This window comes from Lutra lutra, chromosome 16 (genome assembly GCF_902655055.1).
Source record: "Lutra lutra chromosome 16, mLutLut1.2, whole genome shotgun sequence".
Taxonomy (NCBI): Eukaryota; Metazoa; Chordata; class Mammalia; order Carnivora; family Mustelidae; genus Lutra; species Lutra lutra.
Window position 1 is genome coordinate 46108418 of NC_062293.1, and position 18647 is coordinate 46127064.

The window sequence follows — 18647 nt, forward strand, 5'->3', positions numbered from 1 at the left end:
ATCTTCAGCCCTACCTTACATGGCTCAGCAGGCAGTCCTAGATTTCTAAGGGCAACCTTCATGCATATGGGGACACTGATCAACTCAAGGGTTAAAAACAGCCTGTGTTCTGGTTCAGTGAGTCGTCCAAGGTGGCTGGTCCACAGTGGTTACAACACCCACCAGTACCAGACAAAGAAGGACACAGAGATAGAGCAGGGAAACCAAAACATCAATTATGAACAAAAACGGAAAAGCTCTTTGCTGGTTTTCTAATGTTGCAGGAACCCGCAGCAGCTCGTAGGTACAGTGAAAAATCTTAACTACTAGAGAACAGTGGGGGGATAGTTCCCCCAAGGACAGAGGGCTACAGAGGTAAAGGGAAAGCAAAAGGAGGTGGGGCTAGTTAGGTAGGCAGAAGGAAGAGGGGTTACTTGAGCAAGAGTATCAAGTAGAGGGAGGAGATGCTGAGAAGGCAGGGTGGCATCCTGAGCTGGTCTGCACAGGGCCCAGGCAGGAGAAAGGCCATCAGTCAGGGGGTCCCTCCTCTGCTTACCTTTGGCAGACTCCTTGAGCAAGTAGGTGCAGCGCCGCACCAGGAGAGAAAACATGGCCAAGCCCAACGCTGCGGCTTGCTCCTGGATCACAGAGCGACACTCCTCCGAGAAGCAGTCTGAGGAGAGACAAATGAAACTTCATCAGTGCCCTGGGGGGTCAAGGGCTACTCTTCTCCAGCTTACTAGGTGCACTTCCTTGGTCTTGTCACTGAGCTCCTTTTCCTCATCTAAGACTGGTGGTAGTAGCATTTCCTCTCTCAAAGCGTCGCCATAGGCTAAGTAAAATAGTGCACATGAAGCATTTACCACAATGGCTGGTCTATGGGTAAGCACTTGATAACATTATGACAGGAATCCCCTGTGTAAATTCGGCATTGCTTCCCCAGGACCAGGTACCCCAAGGTGGACAATTTGGGCCAGAGCTACAGACTCTCTGTATTTAGTTGGCTACTAATAATGTGAAGCTATAGTAACAAGTCATATTTAATTCACTCAGTTCCTCTCACAAGCACTAGGAGTACAAATATCAATTAAGATCACAAAAAATACAAATTTAAGTTATCTTCTTGAATCACTAACCTTTGGTTCCATCCTTACCTTCCATCACTCCTCCACTTACAAACAACCTGTTTTCGCTGAATGAGTTAATTTTACATGGGAAAATGGGCATACGATAAGCACTTAACCAGTGGTACTTTTTAATTTCACAAATTCTTTCCCCCAGGGCTGAAAAAAAAATCTGGCTCCCAATACCAGCACCCTCTCCCCCTCACTTTCTCAGCCTGGCTGACTTCCTTCTGGCTGCGGGTTAGCGAAAGGAGCCACCTTGGTGGTGGCCAGAGCTATTCTTGGGCAGGAGCTACTACGTACACTCTCAAAATGCTATCTGTACCTACTCCTTGTCAGTGGCTTGCCCTGATGGCCACTTAATCCAGACTTGAGAGGAATGGGTGACAAACAGAAGGCAGCCATCCAACTGCAGCCTCAGAGGCGGAGACACCCAATACGCACAGGAGATGGAATGAGGCACCCACTCACTTGCTCTGGCATCAGCTAATCTGTTAATTCCCTCTGTAACACAGGAGAACGCTCAGCAACCCCAAGTGTTAAAAGGATAATTAGCCACCACATGTTTGATCTCTGTGCCTGCCTGCATGTTAACCTCAACAGCCAGAGGGAAGCCCTCTTGCCTCTCTCCTCATTGACACTAGTCTCGTCAATGGGGCCTAACTGAAGTCTTTACTCCAGGAGATGCTACACAACCACAGTTATTCCTAACCGCCTTGGCCACAGGAGCAAACATGACTGGGAGTATTCAGAGCCAGCCCCAAACCACTTTAGAGAGCCCTGGGAGTGAGAAGGAACAGGCTGCTGCTCAGAAGGTCGAACATATGAATAGCATCAGTGTAGCAAAGTATTCGTCTGTTGTGGCTTTCCTGCCATCCTTCCAGATGCCCACTGGTCCCAAATGTCATCCTCTAACTTTCCAACTCAACTGCAGCAGGCAGTAAGGAAGTGGTAACAATCCATGTGATTAGAATAGGTCACCACTCTCATTCTTCTTCTGGTAAGACCCCCTAAACCTCTGCTAGAGAAACCAAGACACCAGCATCCAAGAATCAAGAGGGGAAAGGGTAGAAAGCAGGCAAGGGAAAGATGTGTATGCCATCCTAAGAAAAATGGCAGCTTCTCTCCCCTCTATCTCTTACTTTGGGCAGGATCACGGTCTGTACTGCCCCAGCTCAGCCCAGGCCCCTGCCAAACACTGCCAGCAGGCTGCCTCTAATTAGCAACAAGGCCAGCCCAGAATGGGGGCGTAAGTCCAGAACAGAGGAAGCTAGAGTAGTATAAGGAGAGGCCACATCCTGGGAGTTGACATTAGTGACCCCTTAACAACTGGGCATCCTAGGCATAAGTTGCCTGCACATAGAAGGCCCCGAAAAGGCACAGAAGGGGATGTCTTAGCTCAAAGAGACTGGCATTTTGAGAAGCCCAAGGCTACAATAAGATACTCTCATTAACCTGGATAAGGATAAGATGGGACAAAGGGAGATTACTTTCACCAAGCCCATTTCTATTTTTATGACAAATGGCAATCGAAGGCCAGGCTAATTCTTGGAGGGCAAAGTTGTGACTAGGGCTCAAGGGGGAGAATGAACTGCTTAAAAACAATGATACATTTGGCCTCTGGGGAGTCAAAGTTGACTTTCTTTCTAAGAATTTATTTGGGCATCTCGGTGGCTCAATTGGGTAAGTGTCTGTTTTTCAGCTCATGTCTGCCTCAGGCACCAAGTTGGGCTCCCTGCTCAGTGGGGAGCCTACTTCTCCCCACTGAAGCTCCCCCTGCTTGCGCTAAGAAATAAATAAAATCTTTTTTAAAAATTAAAATTTTAGGGGCAACTGGGTAGCTCAGTGGGTTAAGCATCTGCCTTTGGCTCAAGTCATGATCCCAGGGTCCTGGGATCGAGTCCTGCATCGGGCTTCTTGCTCAGCAGGGAGCCTGCTTTACCCTCTGCCTACCTCTCTCTCTCTCTCTGACAAATAAGTAAATAAAATATTTTTAAAAATAAATAAAAATTAAGATTTTATTTATTAGAGAGTGAGTGAGACAAAGAGAGGGAGGGCAGGGAAGGGCAGAGGGAGAGGGAGTCCCAAGCAGACTCCACACTGAGCATGGACCCTGATACAGGGTTTGATCCCACGACCCTGAGATCATGACCTGAGCCCAAACCAAGAGTCAGATGCTTAACCAACTGCACTATCCAGGCCCTCCGCAGTGTGGCTTCTTTTTTAAGCCTCCCGCAATAAGGTCTGGAGATCAGGAAGGTAGAAACAACAGTCTCTTTGCTGTAAGTGTGGAAGAGCTCAACTACTTCTCAGAGCAGCAGCTGAAAAGGCAGCTTCATGAATGCTCTAGTGTTAGCCACAGAGCCTCAAATCTTCATTCACCTCTTCCCGCCTCTCCATAAAGGGCCTGACAGTACTTCCCTGAAGTGGTCTGCGGGAGGGACAAACCACTAAGCTATTCTGCTCTGATGGTGATATCACTGCTATATGGGGTCAGAGTGCCTGGGTCTCAGTGAGCCTTCTGACCATGTCGCAGAGAATACTTTCTGCAAGGGCTGCCCACCCCCGCCATGGTTCAGTGGTACACAAGCACGTACTGAGCACCTACAGTATGCTTCACCCTGTGCTGGTATTATGGAGAACACAGCTACAAATAAAACAGAGTCCCTGCAACCTCAGGACCTTAACAACTGGGTGAAAAAAAACTGCTATTTACCCAAGTAACCATTGCAACTCAGATCCAGAGCCTCCAGTGAGAACTATATTTAAGTGCTATGGCACCTTCGGAGATACTCTTCACCTTGAGCAGGCTTCTGTAGGCTAGCAGCCATAAGATGCCACTCCTTGGGAGGTATTCATTCTCATACAAGTGAGGAGGAAAACAGCATCCAGATTCCCAGAGTCCACCCACTTTGGGGGTAGAGCTAGGAAACTGGCCCTAGTCTGACAAATGCCCATATATATCCCTAGAGTTGGGCTGGGTCAGACCAACAAGTGATGTGGGGTGGGGAAGGAAAAAGCATTGTTTGCCTTGGTATTTGCCTGGGTTCCTCTGCCTTTGTGTCAGGTAGCAGGAGCGTGACATGAGCTGAGGAACTCATTAACACTGTGAAATAGCCTTTCCCCTTCTTTCCAAAAGCAGGCTCGCTCAAGGGTTTAGGGGGACGGTTTTGGCTAAGCAAGTCAGACGGAAATATTTCTTACCAAGAAAGTCACCTGAGGTCTGAACTTGATTCTGTCCTTTCCCACATGTTCTCAGATGGGCAGATGACCAGAGCTCCCACTATTCCTGTGCCCAAATACCTGCACAGGCAGAAATAGTCTTCTCATTCCCATGTAACAGGGAGACTCTCTCATTTTTCTGAGAACATACTCATGGAAAACATAAACCAACTGTCGTCAAAGTTGTATGAAATCAGGAAATGGAGCGGCCGGGAGAAGGCTGCCATGTGGCCGGATGTTATGTATTTCTAATTAGTGCTATACATCTTTCAACAGCAAGTGTCCTTCTGCTGGGAAACACAACACACTGCCCTTGTTATTGTAACTGTCAGAGAAGTGCTTAAACAGATAATCTCCAGGAAAAGTGATAAACACGTCCCCTCTCCCACCCGTGTGTGCGCGACGGTGCTGCCAAAGCAAAGCTGTGCTTGACGGCTCCAGGATGGCAAAGCATCCTCCTGCAGGAAATGGGAATGAGGCAGAAGGAAGGGGAGAGGGAAGGGGAGGGGGGGCAGGCCCACCTGCCTGGACCCTCTGTGCCCAGCCAAGGGACAGCAGTTCAGCTCTTCTGATCAGCTCCTGGGTCAGGGAGGGCACTGGAGGCAACCAGTACCCGTTAAGTATATGTGCTGCCGAAGCACACCAGTGCCCGTAAGGATGACGTTTGGCTGGTCACAGAAAAATCTGGCAGCAAGGAAATAAGTAGAGCTTCCCTGATGCACACAGCCAACTTCCTGGCAAGGGGATGGCAAGAGTGCCGAAGGGGAGACACAGGACAGATGACACAGAGGTCTGGTACCCTGACCGGAGCAGAGGGATTCAGAAGCCACTGGGGTCCACTAGCCATTCCAGGAGAGAGAACCAACTATTTGCTCAGCTGCTTCACTAATAGCTGGAGAAAAATGCAGGCAAGACCACTTTATTCACTGACTCCCTCCCCACCGGCTCCTCCCAAAGACAGGAAATGAATGGTCAGTCACCTCCAAACTAACACCACCTGGAGGCGATTTGTTGGCTCTTATCTTTCAGACATAGGGCTGCTTTTCTCATGAGTCAGTCACCAGTCAGACACAGGGCTGGCACAGTTCCTGAGCAGCCCACCAAAACCTCCTTGTCTGCAGGAAGTGGGCAGTGAGAGCATCTTTCGACTGCTGCTGTTTGGGCTACAGAGTTCCTTGTGGCAGTTGCTGACTGAAGGAGGGATGGAAGAGGCAGTCATTGTACAGAAACCAGATAAAAGCCCAGAGCAAAAGCAGAGCTCCAGGCCATTGGGGCATCGTTTTATTCCCCGAGAAGTAAAATGAATGAGTGAGGAAAACCAGGCACCAACAGACCAAGCAAATTATTCATGCATAATGGCAGAACACAGGTTGATCCAAGGCTGGCCATGAACAACGCATCCCCAAATGGTACAGTCACAACAAAACCAAGGAACACGGAAGGTAGCATCTCCTCCCCAAGGGCCCCTACTGTCATGCCTGCTATTCCTTTTTGTACGATTATAAAACTGACTTTTTTTGGTGGGCAGATGTGAGGGCAAAGAAAATCGCAACCTAACAAAATGACTTCTCCTGGGACATCTGGGTGGCTCAGTCGGTTAAGTGGCTGCCTGGGCACCTGGGTGGCTCAGTCAGTTAAGTATCTGCCTTTGTCTTAGGTCATGATCACAGGGTCCTGGGATCAAGTCCCACATCTGGCTCCTTGCTCAGTGGGGAGCCTGCTTCTCCCTCTGCCTCTTCCTGCCTGTGCTCTCTCTCTCTCTCTCTGACAAGTAAATAAATAAATAAATAACTTTTTAAAATAATGACCTCTCCCATTAGTTACAAAGTTATTTATTCAGCCTAGTGGTGGAGGATATGAAGGAAAATAAGATCCATCCATAAGAAGATGATAATCTAATGAGGAAGACAGGAAGAATACACAGACTCAAATAACTGTAATTCAAGGAAGATGGAAGTAAGATGCTTTCTTTCACCAGAGGGAAAGAAAATCATCTCCAGCTAGGGGATAGCCGAGAAGGTTGCACGAAAGAAACCACTTCTGAGCAAGGCGGCAAAAAAAGAACAAAACTGGAACAGGCAGGACGAAGGAGAGTGCGTGTTGCTAAGGAGGCACGAAGGTCAGGGCACACCAGGCACCCTCCCACATGTCAAGCGAGGGACTCAAGAGTGCCACCACACGGGGACCACAAAGCACCGGGCCTGCAAGGCCAGAGCAAGGAACGCAGACCTAAGTTGGCACGGGGTGAGGAGGGCACCTGCTCGAGGTTTCCAAATGAAGCAGAGGTGAGTGTTTTATGACGATTAATCTAGCCAAAACATTAAGGATACATTAGGGTAGCTGGAATAATATAAAAGGAGCAGAGACTTGTTGGGAAGCCAAGTTCAAAGTTGTTTGAACTGAGAGAAATTATGTGTAGTGTACTTTGTAAACTTTATAATGCCAAGTAAATGTAACATCTTTCTTATAGGAGCTAGAAGAGGGAACAGACAGGAGTGTATGGTGTGAGAAATGCTGCCGAAGGAAAATCAAGAACGATGGAAATGATGTGTGGGAGGGAAGGGATTCACTGGAAGGGGCCAAGAACTCTTACTAATAATCTCGGCAGGTTCCAGAGGATCCTAAGACCTCAAAAAGGATAACACCTACCAAAGGAGGTCCAGGAAAGGGGCATAAGTTTGGGATTGCAGAACACCTGGAGGGAGGGAGGTATGCATCAAGGAGTCCCCAGGCTCCCACCCACTTGGCTCTGAGCCAGACCTGTCTTTCCAGAACAAAGACACTTCAGGGGGTCAGAAATACTTGAGGAAGACCTTGCATAAGGAGGCCTGGGGAAGTCTGAACTGGCTCTCCCTGTGGAAGCCATTAGATATTCAGCACTTCATTTGTTTCCAATTCTTGTATGAGTGCAGCTCCAGGCTGTGGGGTGAGAGGCTCCTCTCTGACGTAATCAGGAAGCAGCTGCAAAATTAAGGAATCCCTCATGACATCATAAAAAGGGTCGATGGTTTACTGGGGAAAGTATAAAAATTAATTACATATTCCCACATGAATCCTTCCCCTAAATCTGTACACACTCCTTTCCACCCCCACATATTCTCTCATCAACAACATCCCAAAGCCACCTCACTGATCAGGGTACAAAAGAGCAAACAAAACCCAGGAAGACAAAGTTCTCTGGTGTACCCACTGTCTGCCCCATACATTTAGAACTTAACAAGTGACAGCTTGTCCTGGAATTTTTATACATACAGCATGCTTCCCCAACAAAACTATAAGCCCCTTGAGGACAAGAGCTATGTCAAGACTTCACATCCTTGAAAATTAGCACCTTGACAGGGTTCAGGACATGTGTGCTGTTCACAATAGTAGGTACACTATGCCTCTCATTTGTGAATCCTAACCATAAATGACATGATTCCACTGTGGCCTGAAATAATAACTAAGATACATTGAGACCTGTGTTAGGCATACTGTGTGTGTGTGTGTGTGTGTGTGTGTGTGTGTGTGTGTGTGTGTGTGTGAGAGAGTGTGTGTGTGTGTTGTGTGTAAAATCTCAAAACTTCACATAAGATTTGCATAAGAGGTATTATTTTCCCTCTCTGACAGTTGAGGAAACAGAGCCAGAGAAGTTAAATGACTTGCCCAAGGTTACAACGCCAGCAAGTGTCAGCACTGGGATTTGAATTCAAGTCTGTCTGCTCTTGTACCTACACTGTTTCCATACTTGATTGTCACATGCCTGTGATTCAAGCTGCAAGCCCCAAATCTTCCTCTCTTTTCTGTGAATATAAGAACCTTAGAATCTCCGTAGTTCTGCACAAAAAGCTCTAAGGTAACAACTATGTGGAATCTAAAATAAAAACAATATGCCATTTTAGGGTGCTTGGATGGCTTGGTCGGTTAAAAGTCTGCCTTTGGCTCAGGTCATAATCCCAGGATCCTGGGATGGAGCCCAATGTCGGGCTCCCTGCTTATCTGGGAGTCTGCTTCTCCTTCACCCTCTGCCCCTCCCGCATGCCAACCCTCCCGCTTATGAGCACACACTCTCTCTCTCAAGAAATAAAATAAATAAAATAATAAATAATAAAAACACCATACCACTTATAATAACACCAAAGAAAACAAAATACTTACATATAAAATATTAGCTATTTTTAATATTCAATCTAACAAAATATGTACAGCATCTCTATGTTGAAAATTACAAAATACTGATGAAGGAAATCAAAGAAGACCTAAATAACTGGAGAGATTTACCCTGCTTGTATGCTGGAAGACTCAACATTACAGAGATGTCAATTCTCAACCACACAGATCTATACATTCAATGCAAATACCATTAAAATCTCAGCCAAGTTTCTTGTAGATACAGACAAACTTATTCTAAAATTTACATGGAAAGGCAAAAGGCCTAGGATGGTTAAAACCACTCTGAAAAAGAACAAAGTAGGAGGAAATTGTTCTTCCCCATGTTAATTAAGTCAAAGAAAGGAGAGCCTTTTCAATGAATGGTGCTAGAACAATTAGATATCCACAGGCCAAAAAGCGAATCCTGACCTAAGTCTCACATCTTATGCAAAAATTAAGTGACAATGGATCAAAGACTTAGATGTAAAAACATAGGACCATAAAATTTTTAGGAAAAAAATGAAGAAAATCCTCAGGACCTAGGACCAAGAGAATATTTGGACTTACTGCCAAAAGCACAATCTACAAAAAGTTAAATTGAGATACTGAACCTCATAAAAATTGAACACTTTTGTTCTGCAAAAAACAGTAAGAGGATGAAAAGGCAAATTACAGACAGGGACAATATATCTATAAACTACAAAGGACAGGCATCTAGATGATATAAAAAACTCTCAAAACTCAACGGTGAGAAAACAATCTAATTAGAAAATGGACAAAAGACACAAGCAAACATTTCACCAAAAAAGGATATACAGATGAAATGTAAGCACATGAAAAGATGTCCAATATCGTTAGTCACCAGGAAAGTAACACCTAAAAGTACAATGAGGTATCACTACATATCTACCAGAATGGCTAAAATATCGAATAGTAATGATACCAGCAAGCTGGTGAGGATGCAGAGGAATGGGATTACACAACCTGAGCTGACTGGAAGGTAAAAATGGCACAGACATTCTGGAAAATAGTTTGGCGGTATCTTCTAAACCTAAAAATGTACTTACGATATGATTCAGCAATTATCTTGGGCATTTATCGCATGAAATGAAAACCTATGTCTGCACAAAAATCTGTACACAAATGTTCATGGCAGCTTTATTCATAACAGCCTAAACTGGAAACAACCCAAATGTCCTTCAACTGATGAACAGTTAAACAGACAGTGAACATCACAGCACAGAATACTGCTCAGCCATAAAAAGAAAAGTGATATGTACAATAACCTCGATAAACCATCAGGAAATTAAGTGGAGCCAAAAAAGCCAATTTTAAGAGGTTACATACTATATGATCCCATTTATAGAATATTCTTGAAACAAAGTGATTATAGAGACAGAGCACAGGGGTTAAGATTTGGGGAGAGAAGGGGATGGGGTATTTCTAAAGAGGTAGCCATAGGGAGCGCTGCAGTGTTGGGACAATTCTGCACCTTGACCGTGTGCAGTTACAGGAAGCTACCTGTGTGATAAAATTGTACAGAACTATATATACACATGTGCAACTGGCAAATATATACCTGTATGAATGTGTAACTGGTGAAATGAGTAAGGTCTGTGGACTGTACCAACGTCAATTTCATGGGATCGATATTGCGCTAAAGTCAAAGATGCTAACAATTAGGGAAGGAGGGATGAAGGGGACACAGGACCTCTCTCTACATTTTTTTTACAATGTCCTGTGAATCTATAATTATTTCAAAATATAAAGTATAAAACCACTAAGCAGACCCCCCAAAAGATCTAAGATTCCAGAAACATTTTTCTTTTACAAAGAACAGGGCTTCTTAGACATTTGGGGGACATTTTCCCAATCAGCAGATTACTCTGCACAGACGCTGTATAGGGCCCCTCATTTGCATCTTGTGCTGTCCGGCCTGAGCTGCTGGAGGCTACTGTGGCTCTTTATCTGGATTGAGCAAGAAACTGCCAGGGGCAACCAAAAGGAAAATAAGAAAAAAGACGGGAAAGTTCACTGAAGACAGAACTTCTATCTACAGAATAAGGAGTAAAGCAAGAGAACTTCATCATCGGATCAGTAAAATCCGTGTCAAGCAGCAGACTGGAGGTGATGAGAAAGTGAAGAAAGATGACAAGAAGAACAAATTGCAGAAGCTAAGTGAGCTGTTTAAACATGTTCTTGCTGCTCAAAAAATAAGGAAAGGTATAAATCTCAAATCAGTGGTATGTGTAATCCACCAACAAGGACAGTTGGGGGAAAAAAGTTACTTAAAACATGTTGCTTAGTGCTGTTTTCTTTGTAAGTGAAACTGCTTATGCATTTTCAGCGTGCAATGCTTTGGAGCATTAATTAGATGGATATTAAGAAGTTTTCTTTTAATTGGCAGTATTAGCCTCAATACCATGTGAAACTATCTTTGTCAATAAATCTGTAAACCAAAGTTCAAAAAAAAAAAACCCTTCACTCAAACAAATAAGCGTGCGTGCGCGCACACACACACACACACACACACACACATATACTTGTCTCCAAAAGACAGAAATGAAAAGAGAAGCCACAGAGAAAATTTTCTTCCTGGGAGAAAATATTTGCAAAATACCTATCTGACTAAGGACTCATCTCTAAGAACTCTTTCAACTTAATAAAACAAAAAAATGAGCAAAGAAGATATATGGATGGCAAATAAATGCGTGCTCAACATGCACTTCTTATAAAATGCTCAACATTATCAATCCTTAGGGAAATCAAAACCACAAATACAACTCCATACCCACTAGGATGGCTGTACTCAAAAAGAGAACAAGTGTTGCTGAGCACATGGAGTATGGGGAACTCTCACACACTGCTTTGGGAATGTAAAATGATACAGCCACTTTGAAAAGCAAGTGGGAAGTTTCTTAAAACCAAAGTTAAAACACTCATTTACCAAGTGACCTGGCTATACCACTCCTAGGAATTTGCGTAAAAGCAGTGAAAGCATATGTCCACAAAAAGAGTTACACTTGAATGTTTGCAGCAGTTTTATTCCAAAATAGCGCAACCTTGAAAATACTCAAACATCCATCAACAAGAGAATGGATAAACAAATTGTGGTATATCCATACAATGGAAGACTACTCAGCAACAAAAAGGAACAAATGAATCATTCAACAACAAGTATAAATCATTACTGTGGAATAAAGAAGACAGGCCAAAAGACAGAGAGAGAGAGAGAAAGGAAATACTGTCAAATTCTAGAAAATACAAACTCTTTTATAGTGACAGAAAGCAGATCAGTGGTTGCCTGGGGATTGGGAAGTAAAGTTAGGGAAGAATGGATTACCAAGAGGCACAAGTAAACTTTTCTGAGTGAAGGGTATGTTCACTATCTTGACTGTGTTGATGGTTTCACAAATGTATACATATGTCAAATTCATCAAACTGTATAGTCTACATATGTATAGTCTGATGTACATCAATCAGATCTCAATAAAACTGTTAAAAGATTTTTTTTTAAATAACAGAGTGCGATTAAAAGGCCATTAGTCTGACTCATCATTTAAGATTTTAAGAAATCATAACTTAGAGGCTGATTTGATAAAGCTGGACATGTACTGAGTGCCTAATACACAATTTGACACTCAGGAAAACGTTGCGAACTGGCACCGATATCTGCAGTTTACAGACAAGGAAACTAAGCCTCAGAGAGGGTAAGTTAACTTTCTTCATCAAGGTCACACAGCTGATAAATAGCTGGGAAAAGAATTCAAACATGTGATGTGGTTGATTCTAAAGCTTATTATACCATTACAACACAACTGCTACCTTCTGAAAGTGACAAAATGATCTCCACAAGTGCTAAGCCTTCTCCAGACGATAGCCTGGCTTACCCTCCTCCTTTATATGACGCTCTATGGCCAAGAAGTGTCCTGGGGACTCTATCAAAACATCTTGGCAAGACAGACAACAAACCATTTCTGCTCTCTACAAGGAAAAATGAAAGCACTCCTAAAGGAGTGCTAAAGGAGTGCTTTCATTTTTTTCCAGAGAATACCCATTTTATAAATGGTACTCTATAGATTTCCTGGAAAAGGAAGGCAGGCAGGTAGGCAGGCAAGGAGGGAGGGCGGTGGGGTGGAGGGGGAGAGAGAAAGAGATAGAGGTAGTGGGGAGTGGAAAGAAAGAGAGAGAAAGGAGGAGGAGGAAGGGTGGGCAGGCAACCAGTCAAAACACACTCTGGCCATTTCCACTTTAGTTGTGTCTCTGGATTGATATTTTTGTCACTCTGGATTTCCTGCCTGATCCAGGGTTATTCAAATACACGTCCCCTTTTGGGCAAGAAGAGCTGCTGCAAGAGGAATGGCATGCTGGCACCAGCTAAGTCCCTCAAGGATGGGGCCCGGGAGAAGAGTGTCTGCCATTCCAGCATCTCATCTGGAAGATTTACAAGTAAATCTTGAAGGACAGAGTTTCTGCGTCTACACTGCTTACCAGAGGTTTTGCAAGGCTTGCTTCTCTCAGAATATTTGGGGGAAGCAAAGCAGGAGTGAAAAAGATTAGCAGCTTCTTAATTACATTAGGCAGGTAAGTGTCCCTGTGGAATTCTATTAAGAGAACTGGGGTATCTTGTGTCAGAAATTATTTAGGGTTCTGGAGGAGAAGAGAAGTGAAGTAGGCTTCCTAAAATGTCATACCCATGAGCCAATCTAGAAGGAAACTTTTGCTGTAGCAGTGAGAAGGAATTAATAACTCCACAACCCTTCTGACGGAGTAGACAGGTTTGGCAGCTGATTTAGAAAAACAGCTTGAAACCCATTTTTGTTGGTATGAAGCTTCAGGAGCACTTGGGGACTAATGTAAAAGTTAATGAGAGATAACGCCTGCAGACAACCTGATTCAGAGAAAGCTCCTTTAATACGGCAGGCAGAAGGCGGGGAAATGCTCAGCTTCCATTTTAACAGATTAACTCAATTTTTTTTTGTTTTATGGCTTCCTGAAGCATTTTTAAAGAGTATGACAGGGGCACCTGGGTGGCGCAGTGGGTTAAGTAAGCCTCTGCCTTCGGCTCAGGTCATGATCTCAGGGTCCTGGGATCGAGCCCCGAATCAGGTTCTCTGCTCAGCAGGGAGCCTGCTTTCCTTCCTCTCTCTCTGCCTCCCTCTCTGCCTACTTGTGATCTCTGCCTGTCAAATAAAAAAATAAAATTTAAAAAAAAAAAAAAGAGTATGACAGAATTTGCAAACAATGCCAAAATAAGACAATTCTGAGACAGGTAGGGCACAGAGGTACCCAGGATAGGAAGGATCTCTTGGACTCCTTCTGAGAAGCTTCCAGAACCCAAAGATTCGGGCCATCAAACAAATCTTGAGGACTCAGTACTAAAAAATGAGGCCAATGAGAAGACATAATTCTTGGGTGGATTACTTGTGAATATCCAAATCTGCACATTCATCACACTCTACTCTAGTAGCTCACTCTAAGAAGTTCCTCAAAGCTTTATAATTCAAGATCAATGCCCAAAATAGATTGAGCAAGCAATGACTTCGTCCAACCTCCTCCCCTATGGATCATATAGGTTTTCTTTTTTTTTTTTTTAAGATTTTATTTATTTATTTGACAGAGAGAGATCACAAGCAGGCAGAGACGCAGGCAGAGAGAGAGAGGAGGAAGCAGGCTCCCTGCTGAGCAGAGAGCCCGATTCGGGGCTCGATCCCAGGACCCTGAGATCATGACCTGAGCCGAAGGCAGCGGCTTAACCCACTGAGCCACCCAGGCACCCCTGGATCATATAGTTTTAAAGTAGAAAAGGGGTCAGCAGAATAATAGCTAAATAAAGCAGTTATGCCAAGGAAAGGTAGCGCTTGATGAAGGTGACTAGAAACCCAATGAGGCATCAGCTAGTCCTCTGACTTAGAAGCTCTAGAAAAGACATCCCATTTAGTAACAGCCATTCCAAATTTGTCATCAGTTGGCTAACTGGTTAATTTGTCAACAATATAAACTGAAACGTATAAACATTATTTTCAACTAAATTTAATTATTTTGTTTATATTTATTCCTTTATACCTCATCCCACAAAAGACTTGTGAAAACTTAGGGCAAAATCACCTATAATTAAGTAATGTTAAAGTAGATGTAGAAAATCAGGAGAAAGAAGAAGTAAAATACAAATAAGTCAATCAGGTGCCATGAATAAACTTAAAATTTACCTCTGAATTTCCTGGCAGCCAAAGCAAAAATGGAAACACCAACAGTTGTCATTATTGGGAAAGAATAAATATATCTAAATAATAAGAATTAGAATAAATATTTAGAATAAATATATATAAATTATATCTAGAATTAGAACTAGAATTAGAATAAATAATTAGAATAAATATATCTAAATAATAAATAAATAACTATAAATATACAGTTGTCGTTATTGGGAAAGAATATATTTATCAGTTACTCAGGAAAAGCAAATCTTTTCTCAGCACTGAGTTCTCAAATCATTTTTTTAACATGGACTCTTTGCAAGGGATACTGTGTGAAAAAAATTAAAAATACTCTTGAAAGGGGCGCCTAGGTGGCTCAGTGGGTTAAAGCCCCTGCCTTCAGCTCAGGTCATGATTCCAGGGTCCTGGGATCAAGCCCCGCATCAAGCTCTCTGCTCAGCGGGGAGCCTGCTTCCTCCTCTCTCTCTGCCTGCCTCTCTGCCTACTTGTGATCTCTGTCTGTCAAATAAATAAATAAAATCTTAAAAAAAAAAAAAACTCTTGAAAGGTCTTTACAGCATGCGGCTTTATACTACCTACTATTCAAAGATACCCAAGAAAAATTATCCGGAAGCTATTTGTATGGTGAGACAAAATATGTAAGTATCACAATCTAACAATGTTTTTCCAAAAACACAGATATAGTAGTATTTTATATACTGACAGGTTAGGTATACAGTGCTTTAAGAAAATATTTTTTTGAAGATTTTATTCATTTCATATTTCATGATGAAATGAATATTTATTTACTTCATATTCATTTCATATTCATAAAGGCAGAGGCTCTAACCCACTGAGCCACCCAGGCACCCCCCTCATTGTCTTGTTCTTGATCTGAGAGGAAAAGCTTTCATCCTTTTAGTCTTGAGTGCTAGGATTGTCATTATAGGGCTTTTATTATGTTGAAGTATGTTGCAGAATTCTATACCTAATTTATTAAGAATTTTATCATGACTAAATATTGAATTTTTTGGATGCTTTTTCTGCATCTATTGAGATAATCGTATGATTCTTTTCTTTCATTCTAATAATGTGATGTATCACATTGATTGATTTGCCTATATTGAACCATCCTTGCATCCCAAGAATAAATCCCACTTGACCGTGGTGAATAATCCTCTTAGTATGCTGTTGAATTCGGTTCGCTAGTATTTTATTGAGAATTTTTGCATTTGTATTCATTAGGGATATTGGCCTGTAGTTTTCTTTTCTGGTTTTGGTGTCAGGATAATGCTGGCCTTGTAAAATGGGTTTGGAAGTGTTCCCTTCTCTTTGTTTTTTGGTTTTTTTTTTAAACTGTTCCAAGAATTGGTGTTAATTTCTGTAAAACGTTTGGTAAAATTCACCAGTGAAGTAATGTGCTCCTGGACTTATCTTTGCTGGGAGATTTTGATTACTGATTCAGTATCCTTGCTAGTAATTAGTCTATTCAGATTTTCTATCTCTTTCTGATTTGGTCTCGGTAAGTTGTATGTTTCTAAGAATTTTTCCATTTCTTCTAGGATGTCTAGTTTGTTAGCAGATAACCTCTTAAAATCCTTTGAATTTCTGTGGTATCAATGTCATGTCTCTTTTTCATTTATGATTTTTTTGATTTGGGTCCTTTATATTTTTTCTTGGGTTAGGCTGCTAATGGTTTTTCCATTTTGTTTATCTTTCCAGTGAAACAACTCTTAGTTTGGTCAATCCTTTCATTTGTTTTTCTATTCTCTATTTCACTTATTTCTCCTCTAATCTTTAGTAGGGCCTTTTTAAGAAGTAAAGCAGTGCTCTATAAATAAATCTGTTAGGTCTTTTCAACCAGCAGGTCAATTCTGTCCTCCAAACGTAGGAAACCTCACAAGAAAATGAAGTTGAATTGGTGCTTAAAAACTGTTTGGCAGGGAATGCTAATCCCAGAATTATAAAGCTTTATTCTCTGTACCAGTGTTCAAATATTAAATTTGGCTTTTAAATCTCTGCTTCATAGCTTGTTGCTGAACTTTTTGTTTTAGAAATATCCCCATAATGTACAGAAATTAAATTTTACAGATAAGACAATTTCCCATTAGTATCTATACATCTATGTTATATACATGTATATACACATATACACATAAGTATATATGTATATACATATATAATATATACATATATGTAATTATATATCTGTATTATAAATTATGATATTATTTATGTTATATATACATTTATTTTTATATATACATATATTTTGAATTGTCATTTGGTCCTTTAAAACAAGAATCTCTTATAGCATATGATAGCATATGTCACTTTCTCACTCATCTAGGGTTTTTCTTTAAGAATTTAGAATACTTCATGGGGCGCCTGGGTGGCTCAGTGGGTTGGGCCGCTGCCTTCGGCTCAGGTCATGATCCCAGGTCCTGGGTTCGAGCCCCACATCGGGCTTTCTGCTCAGCGGGCAGCCTGCTTCCTCCTCTCTCTCTGCCTGCCTCTCTGCCTACTTGTGATTTCTCTCTGTCAAATAAATAAATAAAATCTTTAAAAAAAAAAAAAAAAGAATTTAGAATACTTCAGGGGCGCCTGGGTGGCTCAGTGGGTTAAAGTCTCTGCCTTCGACTCAGGTCATGATCTCGGGGTCCTGGGATTGAGCCCCACATCGGGCTCTCTGATCAGAGAGGAGCCTGCTTCCCTTTCTCTCTCTCTGCATGCCTCTCTGCCTACTTGTGATCTCTCTCTCTCTCTCTCTGTTAAATAAAATAAATAAAAAATTAAAAAAAAAAAGAATTTAGAATACTTCAGTCTTTAGTCATCAACTGCATATAGCACTTGCACTCAGGTTTCTCTTACTCTCACAGTCTTTCTGTCACAGACTAAATGCTGGGCAAACAAATGCATTGAACATGAGGAGTCTCTTGCTTAAAGAAACCCTTATGGATCCTTTTGAAGTAAGAATCATCATCTCCTAACTTAGTTATTACTTTAACTTAGTTTTAGAGATTTTCTTAGGGGCACCTGGGTGGCTCAGTGGGTTAAAGCCTCTGCCTTCAGCTCAGGTCATGATCCCAGGGTCCTGGGGGAGATCCAGTGGGCTCTCTGCTCAGCAGGGAGCCTGCTTCCTTCCCTCTCTCTGCCTGCCTCTCTGCCTACTTGTGATCTCTGTGTGTCAAATAAATAAATAAAATCTTAAAAAACAAATAAATAAATAAAAAGAATAAGACAATGGTGCCCCCCTCTCACCCTCCTACTCAACTCAGTACTGAAAATCCCACCTAGAACAATTATGCAAGAAAAAGAAATTAAAAGTATCAGAATTGGAAAGGAAGAAGTAAAAGTGTCACTCTTTGGATTAAAGTAAAAGTGTCTCAAAATGGATTAAAGACTCCAAAAAATGGATTAAAGACTTAAATGTAAGCCCTGATACCATGAAACTCCTGGAAGAAAACACGGGAAAAAAGCTCCTTGATGTGGGGCTTGGTAATAATTTTTTGGATATGACACCTAAAGCACAGCAACAAAAGCAAAAATAAACAATTACATAAAATTAAAAAGCTTCTGCACTGCAAAAGAAATCATTCACAAAGTGAAAAGATAACCCATGGAATGAAAAATTAAATTTGCAGACCATATATCTGATAAAGGATTAATACCCAAAACATAGAAAAAATTCATACAGAAATAAATGAGTAAAACTTAAAAAAATTAAAAACTCATACCTCCCAACAGCCAAAAAAAAAATAATAATAATTAATGGACAAAGGCCCTAAATAGATATTTCTCCTAAGAATATATATGAAAGGCCAATAGGCACATGAAAAGATGCTCTATATTACTAGTCAGTAGGCAAATGCAAATTAAAGCTACAATGAGGGGCGCCTGTGTGGTTCAGTTGCTAATCGTCTACCTTCTTCAGCTCAGGTCATGATCCCAGGATCCTGGGATCAAGCCCCACATTGGGCTCCCTGCTTCAAGG

At 42.0% G+C, this 18647-nt stretch overlaps 1 protein-coding gene across 5 annotated transcripts in view; it reads right to left on the bottom strand.

Annotated features, from left to right (window-relative positions):
* The window catches only part of SMG6 (SMG6 nonsense mediated mRNA decay factor), a 243790-nt gene that overhangs the window by 135172 nt on the left and 89971 nt on the right, over positions 1-18647 (bottom strand). For 4 of the 5 annotated variants that reach the window (XM_047708496.1, XM_047708495.1, XM_047708497.1 and 1 more), the window contains one exon: positions 536-652. In XM_047708496.1, coding sequence (XP_047564452.1) covers positions 536-652 — 117 coding nt within the window. Of the gene's footprint in view, positions 1-535; positions 653-4307; positions 4386-18647 lie in introns of those variants that run through there. The other variant, XM_047708499.1, reaches the window with a different exon arrangement.